The sequence below is a fragment of the Bombina bombina genome, chromosome 3 (genome assembly GCF_027579735.1).
Source record: "Bombina bombina isolate aBomBom1 chromosome 3, aBomBom1.pri, whole genome shotgun sequence".
In the NCBI taxonomy this organism is placed as follows: Eukaryota; Metazoa; Chordata; class Amphibia; order Anura; family Bombinatoridae; genus Bombina; species Bombina bombina.
The window spans coordinates 1,028,908,344-1,028,933,506 of record NC_069501.1 but is presented as its reverse complement, the minus strand read 5'-3'; the positions used below and the strand labels follow the sequence as shown (position 1 = coordinate 1,028,933,506).

At 40.1% G+C, this 25,163-nt stretch overlaps 1 protein-coding gene across 3 annotated transcripts in view; it reads left to right on the top strand.

Moving 5' to 3' along the window:
• Positions 1-25,163, top strand: part of SMAGP (small cell adhesion glycoprotein) — a 190,960-nt gene that overhangs the window by 53,620 nt on the left and 112,177 nt on the right. For all 3 annotated transcript variants that reach the window (XM_053708224.1, XM_053708225.1, XM_053708226.1), the window contains exon 2: positions 23,124-23,189. In XM_053708224.1, the coding sequence (XP_053564199.1) occupies positions 23,156-23,189 (34 nt within the window). In that variant the 5' untranslated portion in view covers positions 23,124-23,155. The remainder of the gene's footprint in view (positions 1-23,123; positions 23,190-25,163) is intronic.

Sequence of the window (25,163 nt, the reverse complement as noted above, 5' to 3'; positions counted from 1 at the left end):
TGAGAATACTGTGTCTGGCTTATTTATTTATATTAAAGATATGTTGATCCTTTTCTCGAGATTCTTTTAATTATAAATTATATATGGGAATATTTTCAGTTTTGTAAACCAAAATATTACTACTGTACACGTTTATCTACGCACACAAGTCCCCCTCCTTGGGCCATATGCACAGATGGTAGTAGTGGGTACTATCACCCTGTCTCTCTGCAGTTATTTCAGTGTCAATTTCCTTCCTCCTGCATAATATATGAATGGTGAACTGTGGATACAGGGCATCACAACATTCCTTCACTCTGTAGCTGCTTGAGCTAGACCTCTGTCCTAAACAAGCTATATTAACTCCTTGACTGCCAGATACTTGCCTACAGTCCAGTGAGTGTTTCAAATATGATTTTTATATATATATATATATATATTAGGGCTGCAACAACTAATCGGTAAGATTGATCATAAAAATAGTTGTCAAAGAATGTCATTATCAATTAGGTGGTCAGAGATTAGTTGGTTAATTGCACAGCACCAGCTGCTTCAATCCGATGAACTCCTGCACATGGTATTGTGCAAACATTTTTATTTATTATTATTTTTTCTATCCGATTAATCGGATAATTATTGTCCGATTAATCGGATAGAAAAAAGATTAAAAAAATAAATAAATTCAATTTTTTTTGCACAATCTTAGTTGCAGTAGATCGTCAGATTAAAGCAGCTGGTGCTGTGCAACTGACCAACTAATCGCTGACCACCTAATTGATAATGAGATTTGTTGACAACTATTTTTATGATCAAAACTTACCGATTAGTTGTTGCAGCCCTAATATATATATATATATATATATATAATCTCATGTAGATTGTCTTCAACACAACAATAGTGTGTGTGTATATATTTTACTTATGTTTCATAATGCAGAATAAAATATTCATATATTTTTTAAACACCCATAGTATATGTATGTATGTATGTATATATATCTCCAAATTCCAGCTCTACCCACCGTGTGTCAGCTGCCTGGGTGCAAAAATGTAATTGACAACAAACAGTAAAGATTGCACTCACAGGTCTTATTCAAGTGAGTAAACAAAAACTTTAATGTAACGTTTTCTGGGATCTGGTCCCCTTCGTCAGCATAAACAAGTGAAGAAAAACCACCCAATTTATAGTGAATATCAATCAGACATTTCTCTTACCAAGCATACTAAGTGGCGCCAAAGTTTCGTGGTGGAACGCATCTTGCGTTCCACTGTCCCTCAGGACCGGAAGTGTACACGCGTCACTTCCGGAAGTGTAAATCGTGATACATCTTAGTGCAAAACATTAAACAGTGTTTTCACAGTGTAAAACAATACAGAACTGTATAACTCACACCAGTGTAAGTATTTAATGCTGCCTACACCCAACAGCTTAAGTGTGACAGTATAAAATAATAGGTAATGCAACAACCTGATACTGCATTCTGTTGCTAGGGAAACAGCGGATACACATAATATTATTACCATCGTCCAATAGAGCAGTTTGCTGAAATGACTACAAGGCAATGTTTGAATCGATCTAATGCAAGTATATGATATGCTTAGATTCATATAGTAACAAGACTACCTTAGTTCATAGACACATCACTAATAGGGGCATATAGTCTGAACTGGCTGCAAAAGATTTATAGCCCTTTGTCCTGAATGGTAAAGGTGTGTGTCTGAGTCATTCCACGCTCATAATACATTGTGTATCATCTAAAAATAGAACCTTTAAAGAAATTAAAAAAATTTCAAGACTATATTGTATATGTCATGCTAATTATAAGACAGATGTAATGCTGAAACTTCAACAATGGAGACATCACAAGTAAGTAACTTGAATTCTTTTATGTTAGATGCATATTACTAGAGTGCACCTCCTGGGCGATTAACTGCTAGTATATTGCAATGCAAATACAGATCTCCATCTACTTCAAGTAGTTATTAAACATATTTGAAAAAGATGCTACTGGCTAGCTCACTACACCTAATCCACACTGAACATAGATTCACATATATTCAGATCTCAATGGTACTGTCATACATAACCATACACAGGCTTTTGAAGATATATACAAACAACACTCTTTAATAGTGGGTATTGGGGATGCACCAATAGTACAGTCCATCAATTGTGAATCAGGACCCTGTAGGATATACTCAGCTATTGTGTGTGTTCGAGTGTCCATTATGTTATGTGTATCCACTGTTTCCATAGAAACAGAATGCAGTATCAGGTTGTTTCATTACCTATTATTTTATACTGTCACACTTAAGCTGTTGGGTGTAGGCAGCATTAAATACTTACACTGGTGTGAGTTATACAGTTCTGTATTGTTTTACACTGTGAAAACACTGTTTAATGTTTTGTTCTAAGATGTATCACGATTACACTTCACTTGTTCATGCTGACAAAGGGGACCAGATCCCAAAAAACGTTGCATTTAAGTATTTGTTTACGCAGTTCCCTTCCTTGTTTTGTGTTTTCTATGGGTGATTACATCCACCTGTGCACCCCTTCTTTGTTCTCAGTTTGTTTGGCTTTGTGAGCTCCCATGATGATGTGGCTGTGTTAGGGACTCAGGCAATGGAAAGGACCTTGACGTGGTGCCTGAGCTTTCCCATTTGGCCAGATGCGGTTACTAACCTTTCCCGTTGTGATTGTATCTTAGCTGTGAGCTAGCTGGTGAGTGCTGGGTGTTTCTATGTGTTGTATTACTTTTTATTTGTAATCCCCCTTGTTTCTTGCACCCATTCCGGACTGGGGTTAACTGCCTGTGGCTCTGGTGACATCACAGCTTTTTTGGAGTGCTATTTAGCACCCAGGGCTGGATGTTGCTGAGTGTACCTGATCCGGTCTTGGAGTGCAGTTCCCTTCCATGTTTTTTTTTTTTTTTTTATATATATATATATATATATCCGGGTACACATCCCATGACCCTGCAACATGCTCAGCCCTGGGTGCCACTGGCACTCACAGGAAGCTGTGCTGTTCCCAGAGCCACATGTGATACAATAAAATATGAATTTATTATATGTAAGTCGCTAATAAAATCTCTGTAAAACTCTTTAAAATCTTATAAAAATACAATATTACATATGCATGGATCCACGCTTATATGACAAAAAAACATAAAAACAATGATACATAATAAAGTGACAAATTTAACACATAGATATGGTGTGCAATGGTGATATAAATTGCTGTCTAATCCAATGCGAAAGGAACTCGAATCAAGTGATCAAATGAGTGTGAAAAAATCGTGTGTGGTAAGGTATAAAAATAAAAATAAATCCGGACGTCAATCAAAATGGTGTTAAAAGGTGAATTGCAACAGTGTTTCAAAATAAAATGTCAATCCTGTGAAGTAAAAAAATTGTCAATCCTATGAAGTAAAAAATGTGTTTTAGGGATAGTCCAAATGTATCCGGTGTTTCTGGTGTAGTGATATCCTTGTCCCTTGGTACTTAGATGCCCATGGGGGCTGCGCCCCAGTGAGAAAATAAAAATAAAGTGAGAGATGCTAAAAGCAAAAAAAAAATGCTAATACGAATAAAATGCCAAACAAAAACCTGTGAATAAAAAAGATAAAACACAATGTGTAGAATGTTCTCAAATTGATCCTCCTAATGAAATAGAGCTTACCAGGTCTACGCGTTTCGGCCTGACTAACCTTTCCATTTTTGCTTTTAAATCTTAGCTGAGAGCTTGTAAGTGAGTGCTGGGTTTTCTCTGTGTGTTGTGTGTGTGTGTGTGTGTGTGTGTGTGTATATATATATATATATATATATATATATATATATATATCCACATCACTATACAGTGCAACATGTGTCAAGCCCCTCGGCATCATTATATGATAGAGTGCAGTGTACTCATGTATTATATTATATATATATATATAACACATGCGGTATAGAGGTATATAAAATAATGTGTTTTTTTTTTTATTAAAGTGGACAGTAGACTGGAAACTTTTATTGGCAGAATAAATATAATTTTTCCAATAGGGGGGCTATTGGTGAAATTATATTTATTCAGCCAAAAAGTGTATTTTCTTTCTTTCCCCCCCCCCCCCAGGAGGCTCACGTGCGGTTGTGATCATATGGAGGAGCCTCCACTGGCAACAGGGTAATTGCTCCTTCAGACAGCAGAGCCAGACAGGCTGCTGTGCTAGTGATCAGCACTCCATTAGAGGCCAGCCGATGGCACTGTTAGATGAGCGCTTCTTCTGTTAATTTTTGCTACCCGTCGAAATTCGCTAGCTTCCGTCACTGCACACTTAAGTCACAGCATTCCACATATGTTGTAAAATCATGTGGCATGCAGTGACTTAAGTTAGTACATGAGCAGTAAAAAAGGTAGCAAAATTCAAGATATGCTACTCCCAACATTCCTCACATTTGTGTTTGACACACTAACAGAGCATGCGCTCAAGTTTCCTGCTTGACTTCACATAAAGGTGAATGGGATTCTACTTTATTAGGTTAGTGGAATTGGGATGGCTGCCCGCCTAACACTGCCATAGTAAAGGGAGCAGTATTATTGTAATGTAACGTGTTTGTATATACAGGTGGCCGTCCGTTTACGCCGGGGTTAGGTTCCAGAAGGAATGGTTGTAGATCGAAACCGTTGTAAATTGAAATCCAGTTTATAATGTAACTCAATGGGAAGTGAGGGAGTTAGGTTCCAGGCCCCTCTCAAAATTGTCATAAGTAGCACCTAATACATTATTTTTAAAGCTTTGAAATGAAGACTTTAAATGCTAAACAGCATTATAAACCTAATAAAATAATCACACAACACAGACTTTACGTTCATTTTTCTGCAAACAGTTCTTTCTATGCATTCCAATCTGGACTGATTTATAGACCGGAAGATCTTGTTCCTTTGCAAGTTGCTTGATAGCTCAGGTCTGGTTAAACTGATTAATTTCAGCTTGCTTGGCTTGTATATCTTTGCTGCAACACAAGCGGACAGCTCCACCTACTGGCTATTTTAATCAATGCACTGCTTCTCAATGCTTTTCAATAGCAGTCACATGACTGAAAAAAAAGTTGTTATTCGGAAACGGTGCAAATTGAACCGTTGTAAACCGAGGGCCACCTGTATATGCCTGTGTATGCATTTGTATGTGTGTATATGTATGTATGTATATATATATATAATGTGTATATGTGTGGGGATGTTAGAGTATATATGTCTGTATTTTTTGTGTATGTGCATAAGTGTCGCACATGACCCCTCTCAATATTGGGCTCTGGATCCGCCCCTGATATTGCTAGACTTATCTAGTCAATGATTGTTTACTACAGGCTGAATATGTAATGGTTTCTGGATCTTATTTTCTCAGCCTATAGTTTATTTTGTGCAGCCAATCCACTGTTAGCTGTTTTAGACATCTCCCATAGCTATGTTCCTGCCAGGAGATCTTATTGTGTGTTGATCTCTGACTGTGCAATCTTTATTTCCCCCAGCTGCATTGTATTTTCCTACCTCACTCTTCACATGGCAGCCAGTGGTGCAGGAGAGGCATATCCAGTTCTTCTGCCCCACTCCTATCAATTCTATCAGCCACTCTTCACTAGCCACAAAGCTTCCCTGGCTGAACTCAGAGGTGATTGACAAAAAAGGAAGAAAAGCACATGAGTGCTCACTGATCAGTAGTGGTTGTAAGGCTTTAAAGGGAATTCAGGGGGCAGTGAGACTGCGGCTTCCAAATATAGGCTGTATCCCCAATGAAGGTCTATATAGTGCTGTAGCAGAGGCAATTTGGGAATTCATGTTTGTGTCTGGTACCATTTTTAGGTTAACATGGTTAGCCTTTGTCTTTGACACTATCTCCAAAACTTTAAAAGTTCTCAAATTGGTATTGGGAACACTACCTGGTCATGCATGTGACATCTCTTATTAGCACTTGTGCATACATCATTACACATTGACCTTAAAGGGACATGAAACCCAATTATTTTTTTTTGTCTTTCATGATGGCACATACAATGTTAAACATCTTTCAAATTTGCTTCATTCTCTTAGTTACCTTTTGTTGAAAGCGCAAACTAACTGAACGCAATTATAAGAGGTGCATGTGCAGCCACCAATCTGCAGCTAGCTTCCAGTAGTACATTGCTGCTGAGCCTACCCAAGGTATATTTTTCAACCAAGGATACCAAGAGAACAAAGCAAATTAGATAATAAAAGTAAATTGCAAAGTTTGATTCAAATTGCATGTTCTATCTGAATCATAAGTTTAATTTTAATATTGTTCCTTTACAGCTTTATTCAATTTGCTACCCACATTTTTATAAATTGTGGTTGAAGCAGTTTCTGCAGTATCATTGTCTACACATTTCTGTCTCTGTCTGTCTCTCTCTGTCTCTCTCTGTGTCTCTCTCTTTCTCTTGTAAGGTGTATCCAGTCCACGGATCATCCATTACTTGTGGGATATTCTCCTTCCCAACAGGAAGTTGCAAGAGGATCACCCACAGCAGAGCTACTATATAGCTCATCCCCTAACTGCCATATCCAGTCATTCTCTTGCAACTCTCAACAAGCATGGAGGTAGTAAGAGAGAAGTGGTGTAACATAGTGGTTTTTTTACTTCAATCAAAAGTTTATTTTAAATGGTACCGGAGTTGTACTATTTTGTCCCAGGCAGAAAATAGAAGAAGAATCTGCCTGTGATTTCTTTGATCTTAGCAGGTTGTAACTAAGATCCATTGCTGTTCTCACACATGACTGAAGAGAGAGGTAACTTCAGCGGGGGAATGGCAGTTATCCTGCTATGAGGTATGTGCAGTTAAAATTTTTTCTAGAAGATGTGAATGCTAGAAAATGCTGCTTATACCAGATTTATGTAAGGTAAGCCTGAATACAGTGATTTAATATCGACTGGTATCATGCTTACTTTCTGAGGTAATACTCTTATAGATTTGCAATATAAAACGTTTGCTGGCATGTTTAAACGTTTTTATATATACTTTGGTGATAAAACTTTATTGGGGCCTAGTTTTTTTCCACATGGCTGGCTTAAATTTGCCTAGAAACAGTTTCCTGAGGCTTTCCACTGTGTTACTATGAGTGGGAGGGGCCTAATTTAGCGCTTTTTTGCGCAGTAACTTTTACAGACTGAGACATCCAGCTTCCTCCAGGAGTCCCCTGAATGCTATAGGACCTCTCTCAAGGGCTCTTAGGCTTTCCAAAATCGTTTGTTGGGGAAGGTAGGCCCACAGCAAGGCTGTGGCAGTTTGGTGTGCTGTTAAAAAACGTCTATATCATTTTTTTGATTCGTTTTTTGAACTAAGGGGTTAATCATCCATTTGCAAGTGGGTGCAATGCTCTGTTAGCTTATTATACACACTTGGATTTACTGCTTTTTTTCACTGTTTTTCAAATTCTGACAAAAATTGTTTCTCTTAAATGCACAGTACCGTTTTTATTTTTTGCTTGTTAACTTGATTTAAAGTGTTTTCCAAGCTTGATGGTCTCATTGCTAGTCTGTACAAACATGTCTGACATAGAAGAAACTCCTTGTTCATTATGTTTAGAAGCCATGGTGGAACCCCCTCTTAGAATGTGTACCAAATGTACTGTTTTCACTTTAAGTAATAAAGAACATATTCTGTCTTTAAAAAATTTATCACCAGAGGAATCTGACGAGGGGGAAGTTATGCCGACTAACTCGCCCCACTTGTCAGACCCTTTGACTCCCGCTCAAATGGCGCCAAGTACATCTAGTGCGCCCATAGCGTTTACTTTACAAGACATGGCGGTGGTCAGGGATAATACACTGTCAGCTGTATTATCCAGACTACCTGGGTTTAGAAGAAAGCGAGATAGCTCTGGAGTTAGAAGAAATACAGAGCATACTGACGCTTTAAGAGCTATATCTGATACTCCCTCACAATATACAGAAGCTTAGGAAGGAGAGCTTCTTTCTGTGGGTGATGTTTCTGACTCAGGGAAAAAGATTCAACCTGATTCTGATGTCTACATTTAAATTTAAGCTTGAACACCTCCGCGTGTTGCTCAGGGAGGTTTTAGCTGCTCTGAATGACTGTGATACAATTGCAGTGCCAGAAAAATTGTGTAGATTGGACAAATATTATGCAGTGCCGGTGTGCACTGATGTTTTTCCAATACCTAAAAGGTTTACAGAAATTTATTACTAAAGAATGGGATAGCCAGGTGTGCCGTTTTCTCCCCCTCCTATTTTTAAGAAAATGTTTCCAATAGATGCCACCACACGGGACTTATGGCAGACAGTCCCTAAGGTGGAGGGAGCAGTTTCTACCCTAGCTAAGCGTACTACAATCCCTGTCGAGGACAGTTGTGCTTTCTCAGATCCAATGGATAAAAAGTTATAGGGTTACCTTAAGAAAATGTTTATTCAACAAGGTTTTATCCTACAGCCCCTTGCATGCATTGCCCCAGTCAGTGCTGCTGCGGCTTTCTGGTTTGAGTCTCTGGAAGAGGCTTTACAGGTAGAGACCCCATTGGATGACATACTTAACAAGCTTAGAGCACTTAAGCTAGCCAATTCTTTTGTTTCTGATGCCATTGTTCATTTGACTAAACTAACGGCTAAAAATTCTGGTTTTGCTATTCAAGTGCGCAGGGCGCTATGGCTTAAATCATGGTCAGCTGACGTTACTTCAAAGTCTAAGCTGCTTAACATTCCCTTCAAGGGGCATACCCTATTCGGGCCTGGTTTGAAGGAGATCATTTCTGATATCACTGGAGGAAAAGGTCATGCCCTTCCTCAGGATAGGTCCAAATCAAGGGCCAAACAGTCTAATTTTCGTGCCTTTCGAAACTTCAAGGCGAGTGCGGCATCAACTTCCTCTAATGCAAAACAAGAGGGAACTTTTGCCCAGTCCAAGTCGGTCTGGAGACCTAACCAGACCTGGAACAAAGGGAAGCAGGCCAAAAAGCCTTCTGCTGCCCCTAAGACAGCATGAAGTATCAGCCCCCTATCCGGTAACGGATCTAGTAGGGGGCAGACTTTCGCTCTTCGCCCAGGCTTGGGCAAGAGATATCCAGGATCCCTGGGCGTTGGAAATTGTATCCCAGGGATATCTTCTGGACTTCAAAGCTTCTCCTCCAAAAGGGAGAATTCACCTTTCACAATTATCTACAAACCAGATAAAGAGAGAGGCATTTTTACACTGTGTTCAAGACCTCCTTGTTATGGGAGTGATCCACCCAGTTCCAAGGGAGGAACAGGGACAAGGATTCTATTCAAATCTGTTTGTGGTTCCCAAAAAAGAGGGAACCTTCAGACCAATCTTAGATCTCAAGATCTTAAACAAATTTCTCAGGGTCCCATCATTCAAGATGGAGACTATTCGTACCATCCTGCCTATGATCCAGGAGGGTCAATACATGACTACAGTGGATTTAAAGGATGCGTATCTTCACATTCCGATACACAAAGATCATCATCGGTTTCTCAGGTTTGCCTTCCTAGACAGGCATTACCAGTTTGTAGCTCTTCCATTTGGGTTAGCTACAGCCCCAAGAATCTTTACGAAGGTTCTAGGGTCACTTCTGGCGGTCCTAAGGCCGCGGGGCATAGCAATGGCCTCTTATATAGACGACATTCTGATACAGGCGTCAAATTTCAAAATTGGCAAGTCTCATACGGACATAGTTCTGGCATTTCTGAGGTCGCATGGGTGGAAAGTGAACGAAGAAAAGAGTTCTCTATCCCCTCTCACAAGAGTATCCTTTCTGGGAACTCCAATAGATTCTCTAGAAATGAGGATTTACCTGACAGAGACCAGGTTATCAAAACTTCTAAATTCCTGCCGTGTTCTTTATTCCACTCCTCGCCCTTCTGTGGCTCAGTGTATGGAAGTAATTGGCTTAATGGTAGCGGCAATGCACATAGTGCCGTTTGCACGTCTACATCTCAGACCGCTGCAACTATGCATGCTCAGTCAGTGGAATGGGGATTACACAGATTTGTCCCCTCTACTAAATCTGGATCAAGAGACCAGGGATTCTCTTCTCTGGTGGCTATCTCGGGTCCATCTGTCCAAGGGAATGACCTTTCGCAGGCCAGATTGGACAATTGTAACGACAGATGCCAGTCTTCTAGGCTGGGGGGCAGTCTGGAACTCCCTGAAGGCTCAGGGACCGTGGACTCAGGAGGAGACACTCCTTCCAATAAACATTCTGGAACTTAGAGCGATATTCAATGCTCTTCAGGCTTGGCCACAGCTAGCGACAATGAGGTTCATCAGATTTCAGTCGGACAACATCACGACTGTGGCTTACATCAACCATCAAGGGGGAACAAGGAGTTCCCTAGCGATGTTAGAAGTCTCAAAGATAATTCGCTGGGCGGAGATTCACTCTTGCCACCTATCAGCTATCCATATCCTAGGTGTAGAGAACTGGGAGGCGGATTTTCTAAGTCGACAGACTTTTCATCCGGGGGAGTGCCTTGGTCCTTCAACCTGGCTTATGTGTTTCCACCGTTTCCTCTGCTCCCTTGTCTGATTGCCAAAATCAAGCAGGAGAGAGCATCAGTGATCTTGATAGCGCCTGCGTGGCCACGCAGGACTTGGTATGCAGATCTGGTGGACATTTCATCCTTTCCACCATGGACTCTGCCGCTGAGACAGGACCTTCTACTTCAAGGTCCTTTCAACCATCCAAATCTAATTTCTCTGAGGCTGACTGCCTGGAGATTGAACGCTTGATTTTATCAAAGCGTGGTTTCTCCGAGTCAGTCATTGATACCTTAATTCAGGCATGAAAGCCTGTCACCAGGAAAATCTATCATAAGATATTGCGTAAATATTTTATTGGTGTGAATCCAAGGGCTACTCATGGAGTAAGGTTAGGATTCCCAGGATGTTATCTTTTCTCCAAGAAGGATTGGAGAAAGGATTGTCAGCTAGTTCCTTAAAGGGACAGATTTCTGCGCTATCTATTCTTTTGCACAAGCGTCTGGCGGATGTTCCAGACGTTCAGGCATTTTGTCAGGCTTTAGTTAGAATCAAGCCTGTGTTTAAACCTGTTGCTCCACCTTGGAGCTTAAATTTGGTTCTTAAAGTTCTTCAGGGGGTTCCGTTTGAACCCCTTCATTCCATAGATATCAAACTTTTATCTTGGAAAGTTCTTTTTTTGGTAGCTATTTCCTCGGCTCGTAGAGTTTCCGAGTTATCTGCCTTACAATGTGATTCTCCTTATCTGATCTTCCATGCAGATAAGATAGTTCTGCGTACCAAATCTGGGTTTTTACCTAAGGTGGTATCTAATAAGAATATCAATCAGGAGATTGTTGTTCATCATTGTGTCCTAATCCTTCTTCAAAGAAGGAACGTCTATTACAGAATCTTGACGTGGTTCGTGCTTTAAAATATTATTTACAAGCTACTAAAGATTATCGTCAAACATCTGCTTTGTTTGTTGTTTACTCTGGACAGAGGAGAGGCCAAAAGGCTTTGGCAACCTCTCTTTCGTTTTGGCTAAGAAGTATAATCCGCTTAGCTTATGAGACTGCTGGCCAGCAGCCTCCTGAAAGGATTACAGCTCATTCTACTAGAGCTGTGGCTTCCACATGGGCCTTTAAAAATGAGGCTTCTGTTGAACAGATTTGCAAGGCGTCGACTTGGTCTTCGCTACATACCTTTTCAAAATTCTATAAATTTTATACTTTTGCTTCTTCGGAGGCTATTTTTGGGAGAAAGGTTTTACAGGCAGTGGTACCTGCCTTGTCCCTCCCTTCATCCGTGTACTTTAGCTTTGGTATTGGTATCCCACAAGTAATGGATACACCTTACAAGAGAAAACAGAGTGGATGTTCCAGGGGGGGTAGACAAAATGAGAAGTGATATACAACAATTGGAGGATTGGACAAACGACTGGGATCTAAAGTTTAACACAGCAAAGTGTAAAATAATGCATTTAGGGAAGAAAAATCCAAATGTTAATTACAGACTCAATGACACTTTACTGACTGTTACAGATGAGGAACAGGACTTGGGAATTATTATTTCAGATGATTTAAAACTTAGTAAACAATGTAGTAATGCAGCGAGTAAGGCTAGCAGAATGCTTGGATGTATTGGTAGAGGTATTTGCAGCAGAAATAGTAAGGTTCTTATGCCACTTTATAGATCATTAGTTAGGCCTCATCTTGAGTATTGTGTGCAGTTCTGGAGGCCATATCTTCAGAAGGATATTAACAAACTTGAATCTGTGCAAAGGAGGGCTACCAAAATGGTACATGGTCTAAAAAATAAAACTTACCAGGATAGGCTCAATGACCTAAATATGTATAGCTTAGAGGAGAGAAGGGTAAGAGGTGATCTGATAGCAACTTTCAAGTACATTAAAGGGTTTAGTAAAACTGAGACTGTGTGGGTATTTTACATAAAATGGAAAATTCAAGAACAAGGGGTCATGAGCTCAAGCTAAAGGGTAGTAGATTCAGGAGTAATTTGAGGAAGCACTTCTTTACAGAAAGAGTGATTGATTTATGGAATAAACTTCCTCAAGAGGTAGTAGCAACAAACACTGTGGTGGACTTTAAAAATGCATGGGACAAGCATAAGGCTATCCTACGAACTAGATAAGTTTATACTGTTAGGTAAGGTCCGGCAGACTTGCTGGGCCTATGGCTCTTATCTGCTGTCAATATCTATGTTTCTATGTAAAACATAATTTATGCTTACCTGATAAATGTATTTCTCTTGTGGTGTATCCCGTCCACGGCCCGCCCTGTCATTTTAAGGCAGGTATTTTTTAAATTTTAAACTACAGTCACCCCTGCACCCTATGGTTTCTCCTTTCTCTGCTTGTTTTCGGTCGAATGACTGGATATGGCAGTTGGGGGAGGAGCTATATAGCAGCTCTGCTGTGGGTGATCATCTTGCAACTTCCTGTTGGGAAGGAGAATATCCCACAAGTAATGGATGATCCGTGGACTGGATACACCACAAGAGAAATAAATTTCTCTCTTTCTCTCTTTCTCTCTTTTTCTCTTTCTCTCTCTTTCTTTCTCTCTTTCTCTCTTTCTCTCTTTTTCTCTTTCTCTCTCTTTCTTTCTTTCTCTCTTTCTCTCTTTCTCTTTCTTTTTCTCTTTCTCTTTCTTTTTCTCTTTCTCTTTCTCTTTCTCTTTCTCTTTCTCTTTCTCTTTCTCTTTCTCTCTCTCTCTTTCTCTTTCTCTCTCTCTTTCTCTCTCTCTTTCTCTTTCTCTTTCTCTCTCTCTTTCTCTCTCTCTTTCTCTCTCTCTTTCTCTCTCTCTTTCTCTCTCTCTTTCTCTCTCTCTTTCTCTCTCTCTTTCTCTCTCTCTTTCTCTCTCTCTTTCTCTCTCTCTCTCTCTCTCTCTCTCTCTTTCTCTCTCTCTTTCTCTCTCTCTTTCTCTCTCTCTCTCTCTCTCTCTCTTTCTCTCTCTCTTTCTCTCTCTCTTTCTCTCTCTCTTTCTCTCTCTCTTTCTCTCTCTCTTTCTCTCTCTCTTTCTCTCTCTCTTTCTCTCTCTCTTTCTCTCTCTCTTTCTCTCTCTCTTTCTCTCTCTCTTTCTCTCTCTCTCTTTCTCTCTCTCTCTTTCTCTCTCTCTCTTTCTCTCTCTCTTTCTCTCTCTCTCTTTCTCTCTCTCTTTCTCTCTCTCTCTTTCTCTCTCTCTCTTTCTCTCTCTCTCTTTCTCTCTTTCTCTCTCTCTTTCTCTCTCTCTTTCTCTCTCTCTTTCTCTCTCTTTCTCTCTCTTTTCTCCAACATAGGTGTGTCCGGTCCACGGCGTCATCCTTACTTGTGGGATATTCTCTTCCCCAACAGGAAATGGCAAAGAGTCCCAGCAAAGCTGGTCACATGATCCCTCCTAGGCTCCGCCTACCCCAGTCATTCTCTTTGCCGTTGCACAGGCAACATCTCCACGGAGATGGTTAAGAGTTTTTTGGTGTTTAAATGTAGTTTTTATTCTTCAATCAAGTGTTTGTTATTTTAAAATAGTGCTGGTATGTACTATTTACTCTGAAACAGAAAAGAGATGAAGATTTCTGTTTGTAAGAGGAAGATGATTTTAGCAGACGTTACTAAAATAGATTGCTGTTTCCACACAGGACTGTTGAGATGAAGTAACTTCAGTTGGGGGAAACAGTTGGCAGACTTTTCTGCTTAAGGTATGACTGGCCATATTTCTAACAAGACTATGTAATGCTGGAAGGCTGTCATTTCCCCTTATGGGGACCGGTAAGCCATTTTCTTAGTTAAATAAAAGAATAAAGGGCTTCATAAGGGCTTAAAAAACTGGTAGACATTTTTCTGGGCTAAAACGATTGCTTTGCTAAGCATATTTTGCAGATTCTAACTCTTAATGGTTATTATAATCTTGGGGATTGTTTAGAAAAATGTCAGGCACTGTGTTGGACACCTTTTTCAGATGGGGGCCTTTTCTAGTTATAGACAGAGCCTCATTTTCACGCCACTAATGCGCAGTTGTTTTTGGAGAGCAAGGCATGCAGACGCATGTGTGAGGAGCTAAGAATCACTGAAAAAGCTTATAGAAGGCGTCATTTGGTATCGTATTCACCTCTGGGCTTGGTTGGGTCTCAGCAAAGCATATAGCTGGGACTGTATAGGGGTTAAATGTAAAAACGGATCCGTTTCCGTTAATTTAAGGGTTAAAGCTCTGAAATTTGGTGTGCAATACTTTTAAGGCTTTAAGACACTGTGGTGAAATTTTGGTGAATTTTGAACAATTCCTTCATACTTTTTCACATATTCAGTAATAAAGTGTTTTCAGTTTGAAATTTAAAGTGACAGTAACTGTTTTATCTTAAAACGTTTTTTGTGCTTTGTTGACAAGTTTAAGCCTGTTTAACATGTCTGTACCATCAGATAAGCTATGTTCTATATGTATGAAAACCAAGGTGTCTCCCCATTTAAATTTATGTGATAATAGTGTCCAAACAAAGTAGGGACAACGATGCCACAGATAATGATATTGCCCAAGATGATTCCTCAAATGAGGGGAGCAAACATGATACTACATCATCCCCTTCTGTGTCTACACCAGTTTTGCCCACACAGCGCGATTGCTCTGTTTTAAACACTGAAGAGCAAGAGGACGCTGATGATAACTGTTCTGACATACCCTCACACCAATCTGAAGGGGCCAGGAGGGAGGTTTTGTCTGAGGGAGAAATTTCAGATTCAGGAAAAATTTCTCAACAAGCTGAACCTGATGTTGTAACATTTAAATTTAAATTAGAACATCTCCGCGCACTGCTTAAGGAGGTATTATCTACTCTGGATGATTGTGACAATTTGGTCATTCCAGAGAAATTATGTAAGATGGACAAGTTCCTAGAGGTTCCGGTGCCTCCCAACGCTTTTCCTATACCCAAGCGGGTGACGGACATAGTAAATAAGGAGTGGGAAAGGCCCGGCATACCTTTTTGTTCCCCCCCCCTATATTTAAGAAATTATTTCCTATAGTCGACCCCAGAAAGGACTTATGGCAGACAGTCCCCAAGGTCGAGGGGGCGGTTTCTACTCTAAACAAACGCACTACTATTCCTATCGAAGATAGTTGTGCTTTCAAAGATCCTATGGATAAAAAATTAGAGGGTTTGCTTAAAAAAAATTTTGTTCAGCAAGGTTACCTTCTACAACCAATTTCATGCATTGTTCCTGTCACTACGGCAGCGTGTTTCTGGTTCGAGGAACTAGAAAAGTCGCTCAATAAAGAATCTTTGTATGAGGAGGTTATGGACAGAGTTCAAGCACTTAAATTGGCTAACTCTTTTATTTTAGATGCCGCTTTGCAATTAGCTAGATTAGCGGCGAAAAATTCAGGGTTTGCTATCGTGGCGCGCAGAGCGCTTTGGCTAAAGTCTTGGTCAGCGGATGTGTCTTCCAAGACAAAATTGCTTAACATCCCTTTCAAGGGTAAAACACTATTTGGACCTGATTTGAAAGAGATTATTTCAGACATCACCGGGGGAAAGGGCCACGCCCTCCCACAGGTTAGGTCTTTTAAGGCTAAAAATAAGCCTAATTTTCGTCCCTTTCGCAGAAACGGACCAGCCTCTAACTCTACATCCTCTAAGCAAGAGGGTAATACTTCACAACCCAAACCAGCCTGGAGACCAATGCAAGGCTGGAACAAGGGTAAGCAGGCCAAGAAGCCTACCACTGCTACCAAAACAGCATGAAGGGATGGCCCCCGATCCGGGACCGGATCTGGTGGGGGGCAGACTTTCTCTCTTTGCTCAGGCTTGGGCAAGAGATGTTCAGGATCCTTGGGCGCTAGAAATAGTTTCTCAAGGTTATCTCCTGGAATTCAAGGAACTACCCCCAAGGGGGAGGTTCCACAGGTCTCAATTATCTTCAAACCAAATAAAAAGACAGGCATTCTTACATTGTGTAGAAGACCTGTTAAAGATGGGAGTGATTCATCCAGTTCCAATAAGAGAACAAGGGATGGGTTTTTATTCCAACCTGTTCATAGTTCCCAAAAAAGAGGGAACATTCAGACCAATTTTGGATCTCAAGATCCTAAACAAATTTCTCAAGGTTCCATCGTTCAAAATGGAAACTATTCGAACGATCCTACCTACTATCCAGGAAAATCAATTTATGACTACCGTGGATTTAAAGGATGCGTACCTAAATATTCCTATCCACAAGGAACATCATCAGTTCCTAAGGTTCGCTTTCCTGGACAAGCATTATCAGTTTGTGGCACTTCCATTCGGATTAGCCACTGCTCCAAGGATTTTCACAAAGGTACTAGGGTCACTTCTAGCGGTTCTAAGACCAAGGGGCATTGCAGTAGTACCTTACTTGGACGACATCCTGATTCAAGCGTCGTCTCTGTCAAAAGCAAAGGCTCATACGGACATCGTCCTAGCCTTTCTCAGATCTCACGGATGGAAGGTGAACAAAGAAAAGAGTTCTCTGTCCCCGTCAACAAGAGTTCCCTTCTTGGGAACGATAATAGATTCCTTAGAAATGAGGATTTTTCTGACAGAGGTCAGAAAATCAAAAATTCTAAGCTCTTGTCAGGTACTTCATTCTGTTCTTCGTCCTTCCATAGCGCAGTGCATGGAAATAATAGGATTGATGGTTGCAGCAATGGACATAGTTCCTTTTGCACGAATTCATCTAAGACCATTACAACTGTGCATGCTCAGACAGTGGAATGGGGATTATACAGACTTGTCTCCGACGATTCAAGTAGATCAAAAGACCAGAGATTCACTCCGTTGGTGGCTGACCCTGGACAATCTGTCACAGGGAATGAGCTTCCGCAGACCAGAGTGGATCATTGTCACAACCGACGCCAGCCTGGTGGGCTGGGGTGCGGTCTGGGAACCCCTGAAAGCTCAGGGTTTATGGTCTCGGGAAGAATCTCTTCTCCCGATAAACATTCTGGAACTGAGAGCGATATTCAATGCTCTCAAAGCTTGGCCTCAACTAGCAAAGGCCAAATTCATAAGGTTTCAATCAGACAACATGACAACTGTTGCATATATCAATCATCAGGGGGGAACAAGGAGTTCCCTGGCGATGGAAGAAGTGACCAAAATAATTCAATGGGCGGAGGATCACTCCTGCCACCTGTCTGCAATCCACATCCCAGGAGTGGAAAATTGGGAAGCGAATTTTCTGAGTCATCAGACATTCCATCCGGGGGAGTGGGAACTCCATCCGGAAATCTTTGCCCAAATAACTCAATTATGGGGCATTCCAGACATGGATCTGATGGCGTCTCGTCAGAACTTCAAGGTTCCTTGCTACGGGTCCAGATCCAGGGATCCCAAGGCGACTCTAGTAGATGCACTAGTAGCACCTTGGACCTTCAGCCTAGCTTATGTATTCCCACCGTTTCCTCTCATTCCCAGGCTGGTAGCCAGGATCAATCAGGAGAGGGCTTCGGTAATCTTGATAGCTCCTGCGTGGCCACGCAGGACTTGGTATGCAGACCTGGTGAATATGTCATCGGCTCCACCATGGAAGCTACCTTTGAGACAGGACCTTCTTGTTCAAGGTCCATTTGAACATCCGAATCTGGTTTCCCTCCAACTGACGGCTTGGAGATTGAACGCTTGATTTTATCAAAGTGTGGGTTTTCAGATTCTGTAATAGATACTCTGATTCAGGCTAGAAAGCCTGTAACTAGAAAAATTTATCATAAAATATGGAAAAAATATATCTATTGGTGTGAATCTAAAGGATTCCCATGGAACAAGATAAAAATTCCTAAGATTCTATCCTTTCTACAAGAAGGTTTGGAGAAAGGATTATCTGCAAGTTCTCTGAAGGGACAGATCTCTGCTTTATCTGTTTTACTTCACAAAAGACTGGCAGCTGTGCCAGATGTTCAAGCATTTGTTCAGGCTCTGGTTAGGATCAAGCCTGTTTACAGACCTTTGACTCCTCCCTGGAGTCTAAATCTAGTTCTTTCAGTTCTTCAAGGGGTTCCGTTTGAACCCTTACATTCCGTAGATATTAAGTTATTATCTTGGAAAGTTTTGTTTTTGGTTGCAATTTCTTCTGCTAGAAGAGTTTCAGAGTTATCTGCTCTGCAGTGTTCTCCTCCTTATCTGGTGTTCCATGCAGATAAGGTGGTTTTGCGTACTAAGCCTGGTTTTCTTCCTAAAGTTGTTTCTAACAAAAATATTAACCAGGAGATAGTTGTTCCTTCTTTGTGTCTGAATCCAGTTTCAAAGAAGGAACGTTTGTTACACAATTTGGACGTAGTCCGTGCTCTAAAATTCTATTTAGAGGCTACTAAAGATTTCAGACAAACATCTTCCTTGTTTGTTGTTTATTCTGGTAAAAGGAGAGGTCAAAAAGCGACTTCTACCTCTTTCATTTTGGCTTAAAAGCATTATCCGATTGGCTTATGAGACTGCCGGACGGCAGCCTCCTGAAAGAATCACAGCTCACTCTACTAGGGCTGTGGCTTCCACATGGGCCTTCAAGAACGAGGCTTCTGTTGACCAGATATGTAAGGCAGCGACTTGGTCTTCACTGCACACTTTTGCCAAATTTTACAAATTTGATACTTTTGCTTCTTCGGAGGCTATTTTTGGGAGAAAGGTTTTGCAAGCTGTGGTACCTTCCGTTTAGGTGACCTGATTTGCTCCCTCCCTTCATCCGTGTCCTAAAGCTTTGGTATTGGTTCCCACAAGTAAGGATGACGCCGTGGACCGGACACACCTATGTTGGAGAAAACAGAATTTATGCTTACCTGATAAATTACTTTCTCCAACGGTGTGTCCGGTCCACGGCCCGCCCTGGTTTTTTTAATCGGGTCTGATGAATTATTTTCTCTAACTACAGTCACCACGGTATCATATGATTTCTCCTATATATATTTCCTCCTGTCCGTCGGTCGAATGACTGGGGTAGGCGGAGCCTAGGAGGGATCATGTGACCAGCTTTGCTGGAACTCTTTGCCATTTCCTGTTGGGGAAGAGAATATCCCACAAGTAAGGATGACGCCGTGGACCGGACACACCGTTGGAGAAAGTAATTTATCAGGTAAGCATAAATTCTGTTTCTCTCTCTCTCTCTCTTTCTTTCTCTCTCTCTCTCTTTCTCTCTCTCTCTCTCTCTTTCTTTCTTTCTTTCTTTCTTTCTTTCTCTTTCTTTCTTTCTTTCTCTTTCTTTCTTTCTCTTTCTTTCTTTCTCTTTCTTTCTTTCTCTTTCTTTCTCTTTCTTTCTTTCTTTCTCTTTCTTTCTTTCTCTTTCTTTCTCTTTCTTTCTCTTTCTTTCTCTTTCTTTCTCTCTTTCTTTCTCTTTCTTTCTCTCTTTCTTTCTCTTTCTTTCTCTTTCTTTCTCTCTTTCTTTCTCTCTTTCTCTCTCTTTCTCTTTCTTTCTCTTTCTTTCTCTCTTTCTCTCTCTTTCTCTCTCTCTTTTTCTCTTTCTCTCTCTCTTTCTCTCTTTCTCTTTCTCTCTTTCTCTCTTTCTCTCTTTCTCTCTTTCTCTTTTTCTCTCTCTCTTTCTCTTTTTCTCTCTCTCTTTCTCTTTTTCTCTCTCTCTTTCTCTTTTTCTCTCTCTCTTTCTCTTTTTCTCTCTCTCTCTCTCTCTTTTTCTCTCTCTCTCTCTCTCTTTTTCTCTCTCTCTCTCTCTCTCTCTTTTTCTCTCTCTCTCTCTCTCTCTCTCTTTTTCTCTCTCTCTCTCTTTTTCTCTCTCTCATTTCAAAGTAACAAGATCTCTCTGTCTATAAATCCGTCTAGATTGGAATGCATAGAAAGAACTGTTTGCAAAAAAAAAATGCACAGATACTGATCCAGCATAAAACTGTTTAAAACTTACTTAGAAGCTCTCAGTTTAGCTCTGTTGAAAATGTAGCTGGAAATCCCACTGCACGTGGGAAATAAGACACTCCCCCCCCCCCTTCTTTTGCAAATGAAAAGACCCTTTACACAAACAGGAGTAAGCAGGAGAAGGTAGCTGACGGTATTCTCATAAAACTTTGGGGCTTGGTTAGGAGTCTGAAAATCAGAGCAATGTTATTTAAAAATAAGCAAAACTATACATTTAAAAGAAAAAACAACAACTTTATGGGCTATATATATATATATATATATATATGTGTCCCGGTTTGGAGGCGCTGTCCCAGTGTCCCACCCAGTTGTTCATTCTGTCCCAGTAGGGTTGCCACCTCCAGGTTTCAAATCACGTGTCCGGGTTTCAGACCGCCTGAAACCAGGACACATTATTCAAAATGACTGGACTGTGACTCTCCAGCATAGTTGGATGCTGTTACTTTGTTACATACAGCCCTGCTTAGCGTAACGTTCGTGTCCTTCAAAGTTTACATTTAGTAATACAGGCTGAGTGAGCAGCATAGGGTTTTTTTTTTAATTTTGTAGTACTACTTGGTTTATTTTTCTAAGAATTTACCCCCCCCCCCCCCCCAACCCCTGGTGACATTGCCGGTAATACACCTTTAGGGGAATCATATGGGTATGACTAGGAAGTGCAGACAGGCAGGATTTTTGGCCTGGATCTTGCTTTACTTCATGCAGGATAGCATTTTGGCTATAATCTTCCTGCATTATGGTATAGAGTAACCACTTAAACAGCTTTAGTAGGTACGTGTTTCTTTCATTCAATGTTGTATTTATGCCTTATCAGTATTTGACTCTGTTCCTTAATTAGACACATAAAACACATATTACACTGCAGATATTAAATTGTGAAATTGATAATTATGAAAGTGATAATTATGCTTGATGTTTGGCATTATTTAGAATCTGAGATTTAGATTAAAGATTTATTTGCCATGACAACGTAATGGTGCCTTTTTCACTAGGGGGTGGTGTTATGGTCTATTTAAACTGTGTGATTCACTTGTTTGACTGAGGAAGGGTAGAGTATCCACAAAACATTACACACATGAAAGCTACTACTTTAAAAGGACTGGTAATTGCCACGCCCCCTTGACCATGCTCCTGACCACACCCCCACTGGCACCGCACCAGGTGGTCCCAGTTTCACCTCTAAAAATTATGGTAAGCCTATGTATAATGTCCCTTTAATTTCTTACTCATGCTGCAAATTTCCTACTGACTGGGACAAGGCTTGTAGTAAGCACTCATGTAGCTCTTATATTTCAATATTAACAATTACAAATTTGTTGTTAGTAACCCATGTAAAAAAAGAATTTGACTCGTGAAATAAGATTTGCATGCCTTTCTAGGGAGCCTTGCAAATATTTTCACACAAAATCAAGGAATGTTTACCCAATTAAGTGTGCATGATGACATCTGCACAATGTATTCACTGCTGACGACTAACATGTCGTCATGCAGGGGGCGGAGCTTTCAGAGCTCATTGCGGTTCCCCCTGCACTCTTACCTAATCCCTTGTGGTCTAGGGCTTTGACATTGTAGGGAGAATCCAGGGATACTGGTGATGTCACCACGTCCCAGAAACCCAGAAGTGCGGGGAAGATGGAGTGCTTAAATGGACATTAAACTGCCAAGCACAACTACCGTATAATGGCTACTTTTCACTATGTTATTGCATTTCATTCTGGTCCTGCAGCTCTTTTCAAATCCGTTTTCTTGTTTTAATAGTTTAAAGGTGCCAGATACTGAAGCTCCGCCTCCTTGCACTGAGGCTGCCATCTTGGAGCTCTGGTATTCTAACGGTGCACAATGACAAGCTGTGCACGTTCACAGATCAGTGACACAGTGTATGTATATATATATATATATATATATATATGTGTGTAATAGCAACGCAGCCACTGCAAAATGTACAGCTTTTGCTTTGTATCATGCACCCTAACCTGAAGCACATTATGCAGCTGTAAAACAAATAGGCATTATTACTGATCTGTGAGTGTGCACAGCTTCTGTCACAGGCTGAGAGATAACCTGAGCTCCAAGATGGCAGCCCCCAATATATGGAAGAGCTTTAGTATCTTGCGCCTTTTAAGCTATTAAAACACAAAAACTTATTAAAAAGAGCTGCAGGAACAGGATGAAACATGGTGAGTAGGTACTATTCTTTTGTAGCTCATATGATGATTTCTAAGCCCTTGCTTTTTTACTTGCTTTTCACAACAGGGGAGAGCTAGTTCATGTGAGCCATAAAGATAACATTTTGACACTGCACTAATTGGCTAAAATGAGAGTCAATAGATAATAAAATGTCATGTGATAAGGGGGCTGTCAGAAGATGCTAAGATACAAGTTAATCACAGAGGTAAAAGAAAAGGGTATTAATATAAGTTTTGATTATACAAAACTGGGGAATGGGTAATAAAGGGATTATATCTATTTTTATACTACAAAAATACTGGTGTTGACTGTCCCTTTAAGCAAAGACCCCTTATTTGAATGCCCCTAATCCCCTCTTAAAAATAAAGCCAAATATAAGTTTAAGTAGCCAGGTGTAAAAGAAAAAAAAAGTGCAGTTTTCTCACGGAAAAATGGCCTAAAGTAGGGTCTAAATGTGAGCAGCATTTAAAAACTGCAAAACCGCTCATCACAGGGGTGGAAATGGCTCAGCAGTTAAATGGTTAATGTCCATTTTAGGTTAATCTTAAAACATTATCTTGATATACTACAGTATTAGTGTTTTATTGACCTGTTCTTTGCCTCTTTCTCATTTATGTACACAGAGCAAGAATTGACTGGGTTGTAAGCTTTCAACATGGGCTTTGCACCTACATCTTTCTCAGAAGCAGGTAAGAAATACTTTTTCAACTTTTATACAGGTAGAAAACCCTTTACCCAAACTACTTGGGACCAGAAAAGGTTTGGATTTTGACATATTTGCATCTGTAAAATGTGACAGTATGGAGAGGAGATGGGACCAAGTGTAAACAACAATGCAACCTTTATCCTTTTGTATACATGGTACAATCAGACAGATAGTACAGGACTGTAATCAGAAAGGCATTTTACAATACAAAACCCCCCAGAAAACAGAGACACAGGCAGAGAAGATTGTGATAGTACATGTTGCTATTTTTTTTTTTTTTTAATATTAGTTTGGATTTGAGAATAACTTTGATTTTGGAATTCTGGATCTGGAGAATTGTATGAATGTTTTGTACAAATTGGTGTAACCTTACAATAGCCAGTGAAATAAATTCACCAGAATTTTTATTGTTTAAAAAGATACTTCCTTTAATACCCATTCCCCAGTTTTGCAAAGTAAACAGTTATATTAATATACTTTTTATCTCTGTGATTACCTTGTATCTGAGCTTCTGCACACTGCTCCCCTTATCTCAGTTTTTTTTCCATATTTGCATTTCAGCTAATCACTGCTGACTCCAATAACTCCAATAACTCCAGTGGAGTGAGCACAATGTTATCTATATGGCACACATGAACTAGCACTGTCTAGCTGTGAAAAACTGTCAAAATGCTCTGATATAAGAGGCTGCTTTCAAGGGCTTGGAAATTAGCACATGAGCCTAGGTTTAACTTTCAACAAAAAATACCAAGAGAACAAAGCAAATTTTATGATAAAAGTAAATTGGAAAGTTGTTTAAAATTCCTATCTGAATCATGAAAGTTCTTTATTTTGACTAGACTGTCTTGATGATAGAAGTAAACTGTATATATTTGTATAGGATTGTTATGTAAAAATGACATAATTACAAAATTCAGGCTTTATAGCTTTGTGTAGGCATGCCCCACCCTGAGCCTGCTAATCACCATTATTTGAAAGAAGGCATTTTTGCAATTAAATTCAAGTATTCTTGGTCAAACCCTCTGAAAGGTCTGAGATGTTTGTTGTCAATATGTTATGAATCAACATTTTCTGTCTGTGGTTGTGACCATTTTCCTCACTTTCTCTGCCAATCGGATAAGGCAAATATTTAGTTCCACCAACCCCTCTCCAAGTATATGGGAGCTTTGCCCCTACACTTTCCTTAACCGTGTTTATGGTCACTGCATGGGTTCAGTCCACAATTTCTGCAGTCAGAGGGTCCAAATGGTCAGATGTCTGAAACCTAACACTCCCGTTGTCTACACTGCACCTCCCTGCACTGGTTCTTGTGAGGACCTTACTGAATATGAAACCCAAACCTTTATTTATTTTTGTGATTCAAACAGGAAGCAATTTACTTCTATTATCAAATTTGCTTTATTCTCATACAACATTTTAAATTAGGGGGAGATAAAAGGCGAGTTTAAAATCCTCCACTACGCACAAAATATAGAAAAAATAACTCATTGTGTAGTTCATTAACAAATCTAGACAGGCCCAGAGGCTTGTTTTCCCACAGAAAACCTCTGAATTACATTGTTTCCAATGCAGCAAAGGATTCTGGGTAAGATATGCAAATTAAGTACACAGTGACACACCTTTTTACTTCAATCTGCTTTATTCTCATGATATTCTTTGTTGAAGAGATACCCAGGTAACTGTCTAGAGCACTACATGGCAAGAAATAGTGCAATCCTCTAGTGTTCTTGCAAATGGATAATATTCTTGCAAAACTGCTGTTATATAGTGCTCCAGACATGTGCACGCTCCTAAGTTTACGTCCCTGCTCTTCAAAAAAAGACACCAAAAAAATAAACAAAAACTGATAATAGAAGTAAATTAGAAAGTTCTATATCTGAATCATGAAATAAACATTTTAGGTTTGTGTCTAGTTCCTAACTGTGGTGCAGTCCATGGGATTGAGGACATTAATGTA